The 15,661-nt window shown below is 45.7% G+C and overlaps 1 protein-coding gene across 1 annotated transcript; it reads left to right on the plus strand.

The window, feature by feature from the left end:
* The first annotated feature begins 316 nt into the window (after window positions 1-316).
* LOC119744819 (neurotrypsin-like) lies at window positions 317-15,522 on the plus strand. Its single transcript, XM_038220971.1, has 7 exons — window positions 317-787; window positions 9,241-9,570; window positions 10,051-10,440; window positions 10,796-11,155; window positions 11,354-11,514; window positions 13,343-13,490; window positions 14,554-15,522. The coding sequence occupies exons 1-7, from the start codon at window positions 721-723 to the stop codon at window positions 14,625-14,627; spliced, it is 1,530 nt and encodes a 509-aa protein (XP_038076899.1). The 5' UTR covers window positions 317-720; the 3' UTR covers window positions 14,628-15,522.
* Window positions 15,523-15,661: the final 139 nt, after the last annotated feature.

Consider the following 15,661-nt stretch of genomic DNA (forward strand, 5'->3'; position numbering starts at 1 on the left):
CAGTTCAACGGGTCATGCAAGCCGGTACTACTAGTTCACTTCACACTGCAAAAACATTTACTATCGAAACAAACTTTCGAGAGCCGCCAGATGCTACGTAAATGATATGGGCTGCATATGCATTTACAGTGTATGTACTAAACCCGTCGATCACATGCAGCTTCTGTTAAAGGGAATGTAATTGAGACTCTTTGGGGATGGTTTGCTATAAAGTATAATCACATAACTTGCGCATTATATAAAGAATAGCGTTTCCCATATTTATTATTGGAAATTTAGAAAAGTTTAAATAATATCGTGAAAACTATTAAAACCCACACCCCACCCCATTTTGGAATAAGAATCACTTGTCACGTATCCACCCTATTGATAAAGAAGAGGACTTCATGATGAACCGTGAGTGGAGCGTATACATGTAAATGCCATGATGCCCAAAGCCAACATCGACCGGTATGATCGCATGACGCTACACATGATGAATAAACGGTTTCTTTCCGCACCGCAGGCACCAGCTGGTGATAGGGTGTGCAGCCGGCCGGTCAGGGGTCATGCCGATACTCAGCTCACGCCTTGTCACTGTTCTCCTTCCAGTTCCACTTGTACCTACGAAGTGGTTGGACCACTGTGAAAGGTATCTTGACTGTGAAGGTCCACTTGCTACGAACATAGAGCTAGGAGTGTTCGTACCTTCCCGGCTGAACGTCTTGTCTTTCTCATATCATGCAGATCGCCTTGAAATGCACCACTATCATCTTTTTCGTGCTTTTAGCCGCAGCAATAGCACAAGGTACGTTGTTCTTTTCCCAAACGTCATTTTCTCTAAGGGAATTACTTTTTGTAAAGAGAAATGTGCTTTTTGGTGAGGGCTTTAATACAAGAATGTGTGTCTGGACATGGAGAAACATGATAAGTAGTGTTGCGTTCCCGCAAATTGCGTAGTTTACTTCTTTCCCAACCAATCCATTCCACTCCATGCACAGCGTAATGCTTGCAGCGATCCTGTGTACGTGTGTCCTCCCACAGCGCGAAGCTTGCCACGAAGTTTTAGACACACGCACTAGTGTGCACTTCGTTGTACGCTATTGTGTAGCACTCACTGCTATTGAACATGTACCGCCATGGGACATGTACTTAGGACTTGGCCATTTTCCCTCCACCTTTCCCCGGAGTCGATGCGAGTTCCCCTCACACACCTTTTACCTCGCATCCGACCCACATTGACCCCGAGCATTTAGCGAATGTGGCTCGCTAAAACCTACCCGTGTATTCACCCCTTTGTGACCCCGTACACCCCAGCGAGTGTGTCCCGCTAACCCACTGGCCGAGACCTACGGTAGCTAGAGGTCAGGTTACGTCCTTCATATCATAGTTCAGGGGTGTGAGTGACCACTGATAAAAATAGCTGAAAACAGCTTTAAAAAGGTGTAAAAAAGCTGAACTTTGGAAATCTCTTATACTTTTGTACACAGCAAGTGAGGGAAAATAGCTGAAATCCAAAACAAAAAAAGCTGAAATCAGCTTTAAAGCTGAGATTTCACACCCCTGATAGTTTTACTCCTCAGCATTAGTGTGTAGATTCCTACCTAGTCTAGAGACTAAGTCTTGTACACAACCCTATGTACCGAGAAGTTATTCCCTTTCCCTTTTCCTTGAGGATCAGTTCCCCGTAAGGCACCCACGAGTGATCCTACTTCGCCCGCTAACCACTGCTCTCGGACTTTCTTCCAGTAGAATGTTTGTCAGTCGTGTACAAATCCCCCATAGAGAACTTTCCCCATGCCTTTGTACACGTATGCATTATTTCTAACTACCAGAATCCTATGCTCCCATTGGCTAAGACGCGCACCCAAAGGTCTATAATAAAGCGCGTAGAAATGGCAATTCTGGTCATTGTTGTACTGGCCCAGTACACAACAATGACCAGAATTGCCATTTCTACGCGCTTTATTATAGACCTTTGGGTGCGCGTCTTACCAGGGCTCTTACCCAGTAGATTATTGAGCTGAGCTCTGACCTACACAGAGCTCCCGCACGTATGATGCATCTGGGCTCTGACCCCGACAGAGTTCCTGACATGTTCACATAGATTATCGAGCTGGCCGCGCCGCTCACTGGCCATAGACCCATGTCTGTACACAGATAATCATGTACGCCCAAACTAAACATTGTATATAGTGCGCCCTCTATTGAGCTGAGATGTAATTATTCCCGAATAAAAGTACTAGTGTGTGTGTGTGTGTGTTAGATATTTGTATCGTATCTGACTCTTATTTGATAATGTCTCTCACCCAAGAGAGACGTTACAGTACTAATTCAACTGTGACTTCTGCTACATACAGGGCACTGCATGTGTCACGTTACATGTTTTACCAAAGTACTTTCTGCATTTTGCACGCAACTGATGGCGACAATTTTCTTCATCGTTTTGAGTTGTATTTAAGGTCTATGGCCCTATAATCTCGGGTAATTGGCAATAGTTATACGTGCCTATTAACTTCTGGTATGGAGGCCTCATTGGTTTTAGAAAATATGATTTCTGTTCACCATCATGGACTTTAATCTGAACATTCTTCTGGTGGAAATGATGCCATGACGTGTATTTGACTTACACCTACGACCATACACCCATACAACGTTCTCGAGACATTTAATTACCCAACCTGGTAAGCGTCTCATTCATTTGCAATCAAGCACCGGAAGCTAGCTCCCTGACTGCTTGTTGTTTCTTTTGCTCAGAACGCAAGCTCACGCAGTTATTGGCAAAGTAAAGAGCCTGATGGCATTCACTGCGGATGTCAGATGGTAATTTGCATCAAATTGGATTCATACCAATTGGTATATTGAGGCAATGCGATTATGCGGACCTGATACTGTGGATGTGCTTGCGATATAGGCTGGTTGACACATGTAGATTCAAGCCATACTTATAATGGGAGTCATTTCTTCCAATTAAGTTGAGGATAATGGACGAGGAACTGTAGATTTGTGCTAACTGCACGAATCTACATGGACTATGTGCTTTCATCATGACAAGATCCTATTGTTAACCCTTCGGATATGGGTGCACATCTTAAGTTCTTCACAATTTGTCCAAGTGGCCCACATTCACAGATACTGGTGTTTAGTGCGAACACACTGTCTTCCTTACTCTCAAAGCTAAGGCCAAAAAAAAAGTCTCCGGTTTCTGGTATGGAACTTGCCCAAAAAGTGGTGCGGCGACGCGGCTTTTTTTTTTTTTACCCTGTCTTTTTTGCTTCAAATGTCGGCTGATGACTGCAAATGGTGTGATATAGCGCTATAAGGCCAAACAAAAACAAAGTCTCCAGTTTCTGGTATGGAGCTTGCCCAAAAAGTGGTGGGGCGACGCGGCTTTTTTTTTTTTTTTTACCTGTCTTTTTTGCTTCAAATGTCGGCTGATGACTGCAAATGGTGCCCGACTAAACTTAGTGCAAATATATGGGAGTCCGGAGAGGCCACATAAAGCCTATTCTCGATCATAACCCCATCTAAAAACACGTTAAAATTGTGCAGCAGCAGGATTCCAGTCAAACCAGTGAGTTTGGCGGTTTTGAGACATCATCTTTTATTGAAAAAAAAAACTTTTTCATTTTGCCGACGCGCATGGCTACGGCGACGCGCGCGCATACCAGAAACCGGAGACTTTTTTTTTAGGCCTAAATGGAGTTTAATACATGTATGTTACACCATGGTTACACCTACGAGATTATATTGGATTAGGCTGAAAACTCTATACATGCTTTTTGATGCTATCTTTTATATTCTGTGAGGAACTTTAACACCACAAGAACAAGTTTGGCAAGCAATTCATTATATGCACAGAGCTGTTTGGTTTGTGAAACCACATGTCATTGCCCATTCAATGGAGAACCACATTGTTTACCTTGATATTTATTATATGGAGTACACATCTGAATATAGCCTTGGTCAATGCTCTCGTCGTTATTCGTCCCGTACGCGGTCAATCGTCGGCATATATCCTCACGCGCTATGCACATGCATGTAAAAATACAGCGCGAACAGCGACCTCACGCGGCCACTATTTTTATGCAAATCAGTTGGAGACGATGTCGAGCCTTGGTTCAATCGTCCATGTGAGGTTTTGGGGGTGGTGCTCATTATGTTAATAGCCTTAGCTGACCTTAAATGTCGTTTTCTTATTGGTCGATCGTTGCGTGGAAACTTGCATAGTGAAACGTAGCACCGTACATAGTCCATACACGTACACATTGTGTGTCTCTGCACACGGCACCAATGCACAAAAACTGTGGTTCCTGTCACGTCCGCAAAAGGCGGAAAAGCTGCAAATAATTTGATGACGTCCGGATTTACCAAGGTGTGATTGGACACTCCACATATTAGCCCCGCCTACATTATCTGTATTCGCATACGAGGTCGTGCGCTGGAAATCTAGCGCAAAGTAAAGAAAAACATAAGCTTTGGCCGACGATTGAACCAAGGCTCGACATCGTCTCCAACTGATTTGCATAAAAATAGTGGCCGCGTGAGGTCGCTGTTCGCGCTGTATTTTTACATGCATGTGCATAGCGCGTGAGGATATATGCCGACGATTGACCGCGTACGGGACGAATAACGACGAGAGCATTGGCCAAGGCTAATCTGAATATCACCATCTCACTAACCACAGGAAATAACATTGTTTGGAAAATACGATACTTTGGAATATATTCTGAGAATGTTGCAACCTGATGCTACTTCTGCGGTTTTGTACAAACTCTGTGGAGAGTCAAGACAATTTTATAAGTATTTCCTAGGAAATCTACGGCTCTCTTATCCTGCTTGGAGCGGGTCACCTGCTTTCGTTCATTGTACATATATTTGTACATCATTTTGCCACATCCTGCAGACATTCTCATGCAGGACCTCATCGGCTTCACGGCTGGTAGGTCCCTGCAGGTGATTCACCTCACCTCCACGTCTGTAGGTGAGCGTGGGACCTTGCACTGCCCAACCTAATTTGGTTCGGACGGCCACTGGTGCCCCCTCTGGGCCAAAGTGGCTCTCGATTGGGACTATCAGGTCAGGTCTGTCACTGCCAAGGAGCATCAGAGGACGGACATTCCTACAGTCATGAGGAGGAAGGTCCTTATAGGTGAGCCCATTTTTTCTGCAGATCTCTAGCTGGGACTGAATGTTCGGATAGCCGCAGCATTGGGGATGAGAAAACTTGGGACAACAGAGTCTTGTTGTGAGGGTCATCTTCGGGAGCGATCTGGAGCTTCAGCAGGGTTCCTTTACAGGGGGTACACTCCTCTCGAACAGTGGCTATAGGCATCTCTGTGCCTTTGCCTTTGAGACGGAGAGCTCTGACTGCCTCTGGTAACACCATGGTAAAGTTGGCAGCATCATCTAGAAGACAGTGAGTCTTCAGCTGGGTCCCGTTACCGTAAAGGATAACAGGAACGATCTTCATGCTCACATCTCTGGGACGCCATGGATTACCATCACTGTAAAAGGCGGAAAAATTGGGATTGAAGTTGCAGTAGTAGACTCCGTAGCCTGGTTGAGCGACAAGATTGTGAAGGATGGTGAGATGGAGTTGATCACACTCCCGGCAGGTTTTCTTCAAGTCGCAGCTCTGGCCTTCTTTGTGCAGGCGTGCACACTGCCAACAGCGACGACCATCTTTGATCCACTTCAATCGCTCTGCTACTGTGAGCTTGCCAAATTCGTTGCAGCGGGATAACCAGTGGTCATTTTTGCAGTGAGGACACCACTTCCTGAATGGCTTCTTTCCACTGCCTGGTGACTGGTTGACAGATGTGTTTCGATTGCTGCTACTTTTTCCAGCCGACTGGCTTTAGCTCTTGTTTCCACTCTCGGTATGGTAGGTGGACACGCCTCGTCGACGATGGTCATGGCTACTTTGGGAGCCGACTCGTAGGCTGTCTTCAAGTTGCACCTTTTTACGTGCAACGGATGCAGTTTCCTTTAACCAACGGTTTAGGTCGATCAAGGAAAAGGTATGGATGCGCTTAGCTTCCATTTGCTTCAGGAAAGCTGTTTGGTGCTGGTTTGACAGTCGGCCACACAGAACACAGGCGGTGGAGTTAGCTCGAAGCTCCGCCTGTCCCTCGGGAGCGGTTTCAAGTTGGGTGATGAGGGTGGAGACTGCTGAGGCAAATTCAACTAGTCCCTTTGAGTCATTTGCTGCTACTCTCGGCCACGTGGTGAGACGCTCAATTTTGGCGCGAATGAGTACACCTATGTCACCATAGAGTCGCTTTAGTGTTAACATGGCCTTGGTGAAGGGGGTTTGGTCATGTTCCAGTCCCAAAATATCTTTTTTGGGCTGGCCACTAAGCTTGGACTTCACAATAAAGTATTTCTGCAACTCACTCAAGTGTATCAAGGGCTTGATACAGCCGTTAATCATGGTTTCAAAGCACCGGAATTCAGATGGATCACCTCCACTGAAATGGGGTACTTCCATGTTTATTCCACCTGCTGATGCAGCTAGCATGGAACTTAGCATCATCTGGTTCATCAAAGCAGGACTACAGGGCACTGGTGCCATCATAGGTAGATCTGCTGATGTGCCCTTCGGGGGCGGAGACTCCATGTGGGGAGTGATTGGCTGGGAAGTTTCATGGCAAGTTTCAGGTGAAGACTTACCAGTTGAAACTGAATTCACCCATTGATCACTGAAAAGACCAGCCAGAGGGACTGGCTGAGTTCTCACAGGCACTGGTGCATACGGTATGGGCGTGGTCAGGAGGGCAGTCGGTGTGGGACTGGTGCCCAACTGACGAGAGGATTGCAAGGTTGCAAAAGGATGACCGGAAATGTCCGACGGAGAGGCGGACATGTGTCCCAGGTGTGCTATGGTGCCAAGTGAAAACGAGGTCTGGGGTGTGATCAATGTGGCGACTGTACATGTACCTGTATTAGGAAATGAAACAGATGTGGGAAGAAAAGTAGGTCCAGAGGACACACACATGTATGGAAAGGAATTCACAAATGAACTGCTATGCAGGGGAGCAACAATACTGGATTGAGACAATGCAGTGCTCGGTGGGGGCAATGCAGCGCTCAGCGGGGGCAATGCATTACACGGTTGCGGCAATGCAACGCTCGGTGGGGTAATGCATCGCACGGTGGGGGCAATGCAGCACTCGGTGGGGGCAATGCAGCACTCGGTGGGGGCAACGCATTACTCGGTTGAGTCAATATGGCGCTCGGTTGAGGCACGGGAAAATGCGACTGTACGCTGCAGCTTTCGCGTAAAGCATTGCTTACATTTGCAGACAAGGTTTGCCGCTGAGGAATTCTGTAGCCTACATTTGGCCCTTCAGATGGTGAGAGATGCGGTTCCGCCAAATTGTCTTTGGAGACAAGTTCTGAGTCAAGTTTTGCATGTGCAAGATTGATCTCGGCGTTCCGCAGTTGCAGTTCGAGTTCCATCTGCCTGGAAAGGTTCTCCTTTCTCTTGAGAAGATGTTGTTCCTCATTCGGCGCTGCTAGGCGAGCTTGCTGAGCCTCAAGTAGCCGTTCGTCGATCGCGTCTTGCTCTGCTCTTGATTTAATCTCGATCTTCAGGCGGAGCTGGGCCAGCGCAAGTTCTTGCTGTCGCAGGTGAACATTCTTCTGTGACCGCTGCGATGAAGACGCATGGCTGCTGCTTCCGCTCTTGGACGATCCTTGGACACTGCGTTGATCATCAAGCAGTGGTATGGAAACATCCGGTTGGATTTCTACAGGTGGTTCTGCAGCATGGGATCGCAGAACTCGGCGTGTGATATTTGGGTCAGTTTCCATGGTAACCGCCCAATAACTGTCAAGCTGTTGATTGTGAAGCTGGGTGTATGCTCGGAACATCACGTCTGGGTCACCAAAATGTAATGGAATGGCAAAGGGGGAAAGGAAATGACCGGTGGAGAGACTGGGCGTAGCAGACAACGGTACATTTATTAACATGTTCTTGCTTGTGTAGATGAAAAGCCCTGGTAAGCACCGTGGTATCCCTTGTTAAACACTGAGGAGTGCCCATCATAAGCCCGTAAGCCCATTAACCCTGGCAGTGGTAAGCCCGTTCTGAAGGGTAACAAGGAAACAATGAAAGAATTAAACAAGGGCAAGAAACACGATGTCGAAAACCTAAATACATGCACATGTACGTGTACATTCACTAATATATACGGTGGATCGACGCTTAAGGGCCCCGAAAAAAATTGGATTCTCGATGCTCTGTGGTGTGATCTGAGGCAATTTCTTACCACTTTAACCAATAATTATCTTAGCACAAAAGATAATAATTCAAACATAATTTTCCAGGTTTTCTCAGCTAAAGGCATAAGAAAATTTTGTGAACATTGTTTTCGAGGTTGGAGTCATCGAATCAGCTACCAGAATTCTGAGCTATAGGCGTGGGGTTCGGGGCCCGCTTAAGGGCCCCGAAAAATTTTGGATTCTAAATGCTCTGTGGTGCTATCTGAGGCAATTTCTGACCACTTTAACCAATATTTTCTAAGCAAAAGATACATTGTAGTACATAATAGGGCTCTGTAAATGAGACACGAGTTCAAAAATCTGGGGGGGGGGGACATTTGATATTGTGTCCCCCACCCTTCAAAAAGTGGGAGGGGGACCAGTCCCCCTGTCCCCCCAGGATTGACGCCCATGGCGTCATGTAGATCAATGATAATTTTTTTAGAAACTCAAAATCTCAAGGGGGGGGGGGGCGACTGGGGGGGGGGCGACAAGGTTTCATGGCCCCCCCCCCACGCCCCTTCGTGGCTACGCAACTGATTTCAAGGAATTTTAATTGGTCTATTATTATTATTTTAATAGCTTATATGAATGGAGGAAAAAGTTTGTGCGTGGCCGATTCGCGTGATATCGCTGACTGAAACTGTGTGACCCACGGACCACCTGTCTATAATACGTGTTCCGTGGTGTGAGCGAGCAGTGCAGTGGGTGATAATACGCATTTTAGATTATCATTATGCGCTATGTCACGTCGGTTGTCAGCTTACTGGTCCGCGGTCGCCGGTCGAAGGGTCGTTTCTCAGTGGTCATCATGTGGATCATTCGCGACTATTTAGATTTAGATCAATGAAATTCTTTTTGAAACTCAAAATCTCAGTGGGGGGCGACTGGGGGGCGACAAGGTTTCATGGGGGCGGTCGTCCCCCCCCCCCCCACGCCCCGCCGGTGGCTACGCCACTGGCTCATACATAAATTATATACATGTATTTTCAGATCATGATGTTCGCCTATCGAATGTCGGCGGCAAACAGGGCCGAGTCGAGGTCCTGAACAACGGCCAATGGGGCGCTGTCTGCAGCGATGGTTGGGGCTTCTTTGACGCCTTGGTGGTGTGCAAACAACTCGGCTTCCCATGGCTTGCCAAGTACGGATGGGAACATGATGCAGGAAATGGGACGGGACCGGTCTGGCTGAGTAACGTAAGGTGTAAGGGGTCGGAGACCAGACTGGACGAGTGCGCAAATGACGGATGGATGGAGCACCAGTGTGCGGATGCCAGTCATGCTGCTGCAGTGAAGTGCTTGGACCAGGACGAATTTATAGGTATGCCTATGCACTGTTATCACCGGATTGCTAGCTGGCCAAATTATTACATGCTTCTTATTTTTTTTATACACAATTATAACATGAACAATGGGTGATTAGGTAGGTTTGGATTGGGTTGGTTGGGGTGGGTGTTGGTTGGCACGGGACGTGGTTTGGTGTGGCTTTGCCTGGGTTTAGATACGTTAAAATCGGTTGGGCTTGGACGGGTTGGGTTTGGGTATAGGGCCGTGTTGGGTTGGGCTGGGTTGGGTTGTGTTGGGTTGGGCTGAGCTGGGCTGGGCTGGGCTGGGCTGGGCTGGGTGGCTGGGTTAAGTTGCTCTGCGTTGAGTTGGTTAAGGTTTGCACGGGCTTGGCTGTTCTGGGGTTTGAGCTAGGTTGTTCTGTTTTGTTGGAATGGGCTTGGTTGGGATCCATCATCTGTGGAAACCTCGCTAAAAAGGGCTTTATTTTCTGTTTTGCAAAACGGAAACCATACAGATCCTCGTGCCAAGGAAAATTTCTACGTGTATCTCGGCGGCGGCAGTGCACGGTCAGCTGGTGGAGAGGGACGAGTACTGCTCAAACTTTATACCGTCAGTTATGACAATCATCGTTTCATGGTGTGTGACCAGGGTTGGGATATCGCCGACGCTGATGTCATCTGCCGCCAGGCTGGCTACCACTCGGCACACCGCGCCACCACCGGTTCTTACTTCGAGAGACACGACACCACGACACGGCACAACCGTAACGAAGAATCCTACCTGGCCACTGATTTCGCCTGCACCGGTAATGAGAGCCATATCCTTCAGTGTCCCGCCAAGGCTTGGTTCCGGGATGAATGCCCTACTGGGCAGCAGGCTGGAGCCGTCTGCAATTTAATTAAAGGTACGTAACGGGTTTCCTTTCAGTTCTTCCCTCAAAAGCAGAGAATCACCGTCGTTTTTAAAACTTCAAATTGTGTCAGCTGAAAACGCAGAAATCTGTAAAGTTCTGAACGTCTCATTCTTACCAAAATGCTCATTACCGTTACATGTTTTGTTGTATTGTTTTTCTTTATGAAAGAGTGCCTACAATAGGTCATTCGTCTCTTGAACGGATAGTAAAGGTTTTGGCTGCGAACAAATAATAATTTGAGAAATGTCTAATTGGGTTGAATTCGAACTGGTTCACGGTCATTGTGGTATATAAGGCGATAAATTACCATCCTGACTCCCCACCGTCTTTCATCATTTTCTCGAAGAGCCCGACGATTTTAAGGTACGGCTAGTGAATGGTGCCAATCAGAACGAAGGCCGACTCGAAGTCCACCTCAACGGGACATGGGGGAGTGTCTGTCAAGAAAAGGATAACTACGAGTTCGCCTACCAAGGGAGTAATGTGATATGCCAGGAACTGGGGCTTGGCTACGGTCTTGACACACCCTCCGACGGCCGCTTCGGCCGGGGTTCCGGACCCGTAATGATGGGCGGCTACATCAGTTGTACCGGGGGCGAGTCGTCGCTTGCACAGTGTTACACCAGGCACAATGAGCCAAATCAGGACTGCTTGAGCGAGTCGGACACTTACGAAGTGAACGTCATTTGCAGCGGTCCAATTCCAGGTATGCCTTGAAGTATGCTGTTTTCCGACAGTTCGTTTCCGAGTTATTTTCACTAAACGTGCAGGTATTTCTTGTCACCCAATTCGCCAAGGAACCCCATGAATTAGATAGATGGAGATGATGAATGCATGTAGTGCACGAATAATACAACTTCACTGATATTCTAACAAGCGTTATTTTAACTGTTGCCTCACACAGAGTCCCGCTACCCTGTGAGACTTTTAAGTTATTCGGCGAAGGAGACTGGCATTGTGTTAATCTATCGCGACGGTCGCTGGGGAGCCGTTTGTTCAGAGGGCTGGACTGAGACAAACTCTCAGGTCGTCTGCAGAGAGCTTGGATTCGGACCGCCGTTATCGGTAAATATTTGACAAGCAGTCTGCAGTTTATAGATAACCTTATGCATAACACAGCCTCTCTTGCGTGTCTCTTTGTCGAATATAATTTTTAGTGAGATTTGAGACTTTGCACGCTGGAGATACTAATGAATGAAAGGTTTGCGGAAACACCATGTGGGAAATATCGGGGGGGGGGTTCAGAACCATTCTCTTAGTTTGAGAAGTTTCATGGAATAATTTTTACCCTTGTCGATAGTTATTTCGTGCTGCACTCTAAAAGACTGCAAAGATGTCATTTTGAGCCTGAAAAGTGTCAGGTCAAAATAGGACCGGGATTCCGGATCAAATCCGACCCTTAGTTTTAAGAATGCACGCGGGCTTCGTTGTGGTGTCTATATGTCAGATCACCAAATACCCACTATATGACAGGCGACAACCGTAACCAACGATGTACGAGAAACCTATAGCCCTAAAATTATAGCTTGTTAGCCACTACGCCAGTGTCTGCCACTCCCATCTTATAAAAAAATACAGTTGTCGAAATAAAGGCCGTTTATGAAACAAATTTCGTTTAGAAAATTGTTTATATTAAAAGAATTCTCGTGATGCTTAAATATTTGTAATAAGAGGTAAACTTGGCAAATCAATTATTATTAGTTTCACATTTTGTTTTTACGAGTGATAAACGGCCGACAGGGACTTCACTTCCAACAGGGTCATTCTATAAATTTGGGGTCCACTTTTTTTCCCGTCCCTGTTACATCTGACATCTATGATTGTATAATTCTGATGCACTCCTTAATGCAGTCATCCTCCAAGAGTGTATAAGAATAGCAAACTACCTACCCAACAAATAAACATTCATTTGAAGTCATTCTTAATGATGCTTGAATGGCAAATTACAAAGTACCAAGGTAACAGGGACGGGAAAAATGTCACACTTTGGATCCCAAATTTATAGAATGACCCAACAGCCAATGGATTCAACCTCCTCCCACGGGATTGCTTTATTTTAAAGCAAGTAATGGATTATATCGTGTACTTGGTGTTTAATTTCCAACGTGTTTTTAATGTTTGCTGTGAATTACGTCTACTCCACCTCAACAAGGGAGGATCCAGAATACAATGTGGGTTTGAGGGGGGATTTTTTTTTGGGGGGGGAGGCAAAGCACTTTTTGTTCCCCGAAAAAGTGGATCCGAAAATATTCTTGAACTATATCCAGTACTGTTTTCAACAAATAAAATGTACATGTATTGCCTTTGTTGAGTTTTGTGGGTGGTATACGAAGTGGTTGCCTTTTGGGGGGGGGGGGGGGAAGCATGCCCGCCGGATCCACCGTTGAACCTCAAAGCGATCCCACTGTCCGCTTTCCTTTTAATCATAATGTAGTGTAATACTGCATGTTGGCAGGATAAGATTGTAACAGCTTAACTTTGAAAAAAAAAAGTTATCTTGTTTTTGGAAGTCATGCAACGACGTACTAGATCTGTTGTTACCCCAGAAACCGCTAACAAAAAGCAACAATGACTTAAAAACTGACAGCCAGGCACCAGACTATTCCTAATTTTCCTTTGCAAGATTACATGCAAATGGTCCAATACCAGGCTGTGAGAACATGTAGTGGTGGGAGCGTACTGCTCGACACCATGGGTACGAGGTCGCCGTTGGGCTATCCAGAATGTTGCACGGAGATCAGTGGAGAGGTGCCACTATATTGCCGAATAGCGTGCTTCTGTGGGACTAAAGCGACAGTTAATATAAGAAGTATCATCCATATTACCATCCGTCCCTATTCCCTAGATTGGAATAATTAACACAAATTAGTATTGCTTGTATTCTTATGCACAGACAGTAACCTATATGGGTAGTGGACCGATGTTTCTAAGTGGTGTGTCTTGTAAGGGAGACGAGGAGACCTTGGACCAGTGCGATCGGGGAGAATGGTACCAACACGACTGCACTAATTCAATGAACGTTCTCCTTACGTGCACTGCAGGTAAGACAATCGGGCTATATCGATCAATGTAATTCGTCATAGATGTCTCAATGTGCCCATATAGATTAGGCACCATGACTCATATGCATTTTAGCGCTTTTACCCCAACTCAAAATTGCAAATACCTTCATACATACGAATTCTTTAGCGTCGTTGCGTTCTTAATAGCGGAAATATTTAATATTGGCTTATCTAGCTCAAAGGCCAGTGGTTCTTGTGTCTGCAGGAGTGCTAATGTTGTGATTGGGGGCCCTTAAGCAAAGAAATAATCGCAAAGATTCGCTGCATGTAGATATTGAACTCAATCACTGCGAGCTGCCATCTTGGAACCTTTTTTTTATTCAAATGCAACGTGTAGATCGTGTTTCATAACATTGCTTAAGTGACAGTGGTTCCCAAGAAATGAGTCATTTTTTTCACTTATACGCTACTTTTCACATGCAGCATGGAGCACATAAATTGTTCTTCATTTTTATATTCATGTATGCAGATGTTATGTGGGGTAGAAAGGTTGACTGTTCCTATTGATTTTCATTGTGTAACATTTTATCAACATTGTGTAACATTTTATTAACAGGCTCATTACTCAAATCCAGATCTGACAACTTGTGACTCATTTGGTTGTGTTAGTTCACAAAACACATACAGTTATGGCAAGGGAGGATCCAGGGGGGGGGGGGGGGCCAAAGGGGGCCATGGCCCCCCCCCCCCCAAAAAAAAAAACGAAACCATTTTTTTTTGTTTTTATGTGACATCGCAATAAAGGCAGGCAATGAGTACACCACCATCTTTTCCTCAAAAAAACATTGATTAAAGTGGTCAGAAATTGCCTCAGATCGCACCACAGAGCATCTAGAATCCAAAAAAATTTCGGGGCCCTTAAGCGGGCCCCGAACCCCACGCCGTAACTTTTTTTACCCACTTTTTGGGGGGACCAAAAATTTGTTTGGCCTCCCAAAATTGTGTTCTGGATCCGCCCTTGAGTTATGGGATGGAAGTTTTTGTTTTCACAAATTGCTTATTTAGCAACCTTGTGATTTCTCTTTTTTTCTGTCCATTTTAGATGGAGCTAGCTCCGTACTTTCTTCTGCGCTCCTCCTGCTTGCCAGCTGGTTTGTATTAACTTGCTTGATTTAGGCACGTAAATGCTGTGGACAAAATACGTCAGCGAAGGGCAAAACTCAATCTTGAATGTTGCAAAGGTTCGAAAGGAAGTCCTGAAGATTGAGAATTCACTCTATTGCAGTAGAATTTCTCTCACACCAACTGAAACTTGGGATCAGATGTTTTAAATGTATTCAGTGGAATATATTGAGTTTTCACTCCAATTTCCACTGGAATGACTGCGTTATTTTAATCTCAAATTTCGATCTAAGATTTAAGAGATTTTTACCCTAAGTTGTCTGGTGCCTAGGCTTCCAATCTTTTAAAATTTAGCCTAGGGACTATTACGCACCAAATACCGTAATTAGATATGTACTAATATGGCTGAGTCAGAACTAATGTAATGCAGCTGTGGGAATTGTACATGATCATTAAAGCAATATCATTTTTTTTTACATTAAGTAATGTCATATTCAACCATAAGTAATCAGAACTAGTCTAGTCTTCAATTTCACGCAGGGATTCTTGTGTGTGTATTTGTTTTAATTGTGTAAATGGATGTAGTCCAGTATTATGTAGGCTCACATCAAGTATTCAAATAGCACGTGAACTCCCTCTTGAAGGTTTTGTTTTGTCTCTGTTGGTCTGTTTCTGACCTCATTGGTGTAGGGGCATGGCCGTGGGGTGATCGCGGGGACAATCTCGGGGATTGGCGGGAAGGGTTCATGGTCTGAAAGGGGCACTGTGACTCAGGGAACTCATTCTCTGGAGGAGAGGCACACAGAGGGTTTGTAGATTTAGTTTCAATAATGCGCAGCTATTTTGCCTTGTCCACACAGAAAACACAAAGTCAGTAACCTGACTCATTATCGTAATAAATGAGTCATTTTGTCCGTGTAGTGACACACTTTGAGCCAAAGTGTCACTACACGGACAAAATGACTCATTTTTTACGATAATGAGTCAAATTACTCACTTTGTGTTTTCTGTGCAAGTTCTAAGGGGGGGGGGCGCAAGGGGGACACTGATCTCGAGCGGGGGGGGGGGGGGGTCCGAGAGCTCCCGCC

The sequence above is a fragment of the Patiria miniata genome, unplaced genomic scaffold, assembly GCF_015706575.1.
Source record: "Patiria miniata isolate m_02_andy unplaced genomic scaffold, ASM1570657v1 HiC_scaffold_7, whole genome shotgun sequence".
Lineage (NCBI taxonomy): Eukaryota > Metazoa > Echinodermata > Asteroidea > Valvatida > Asterinidae > Patiria > Patiria miniata.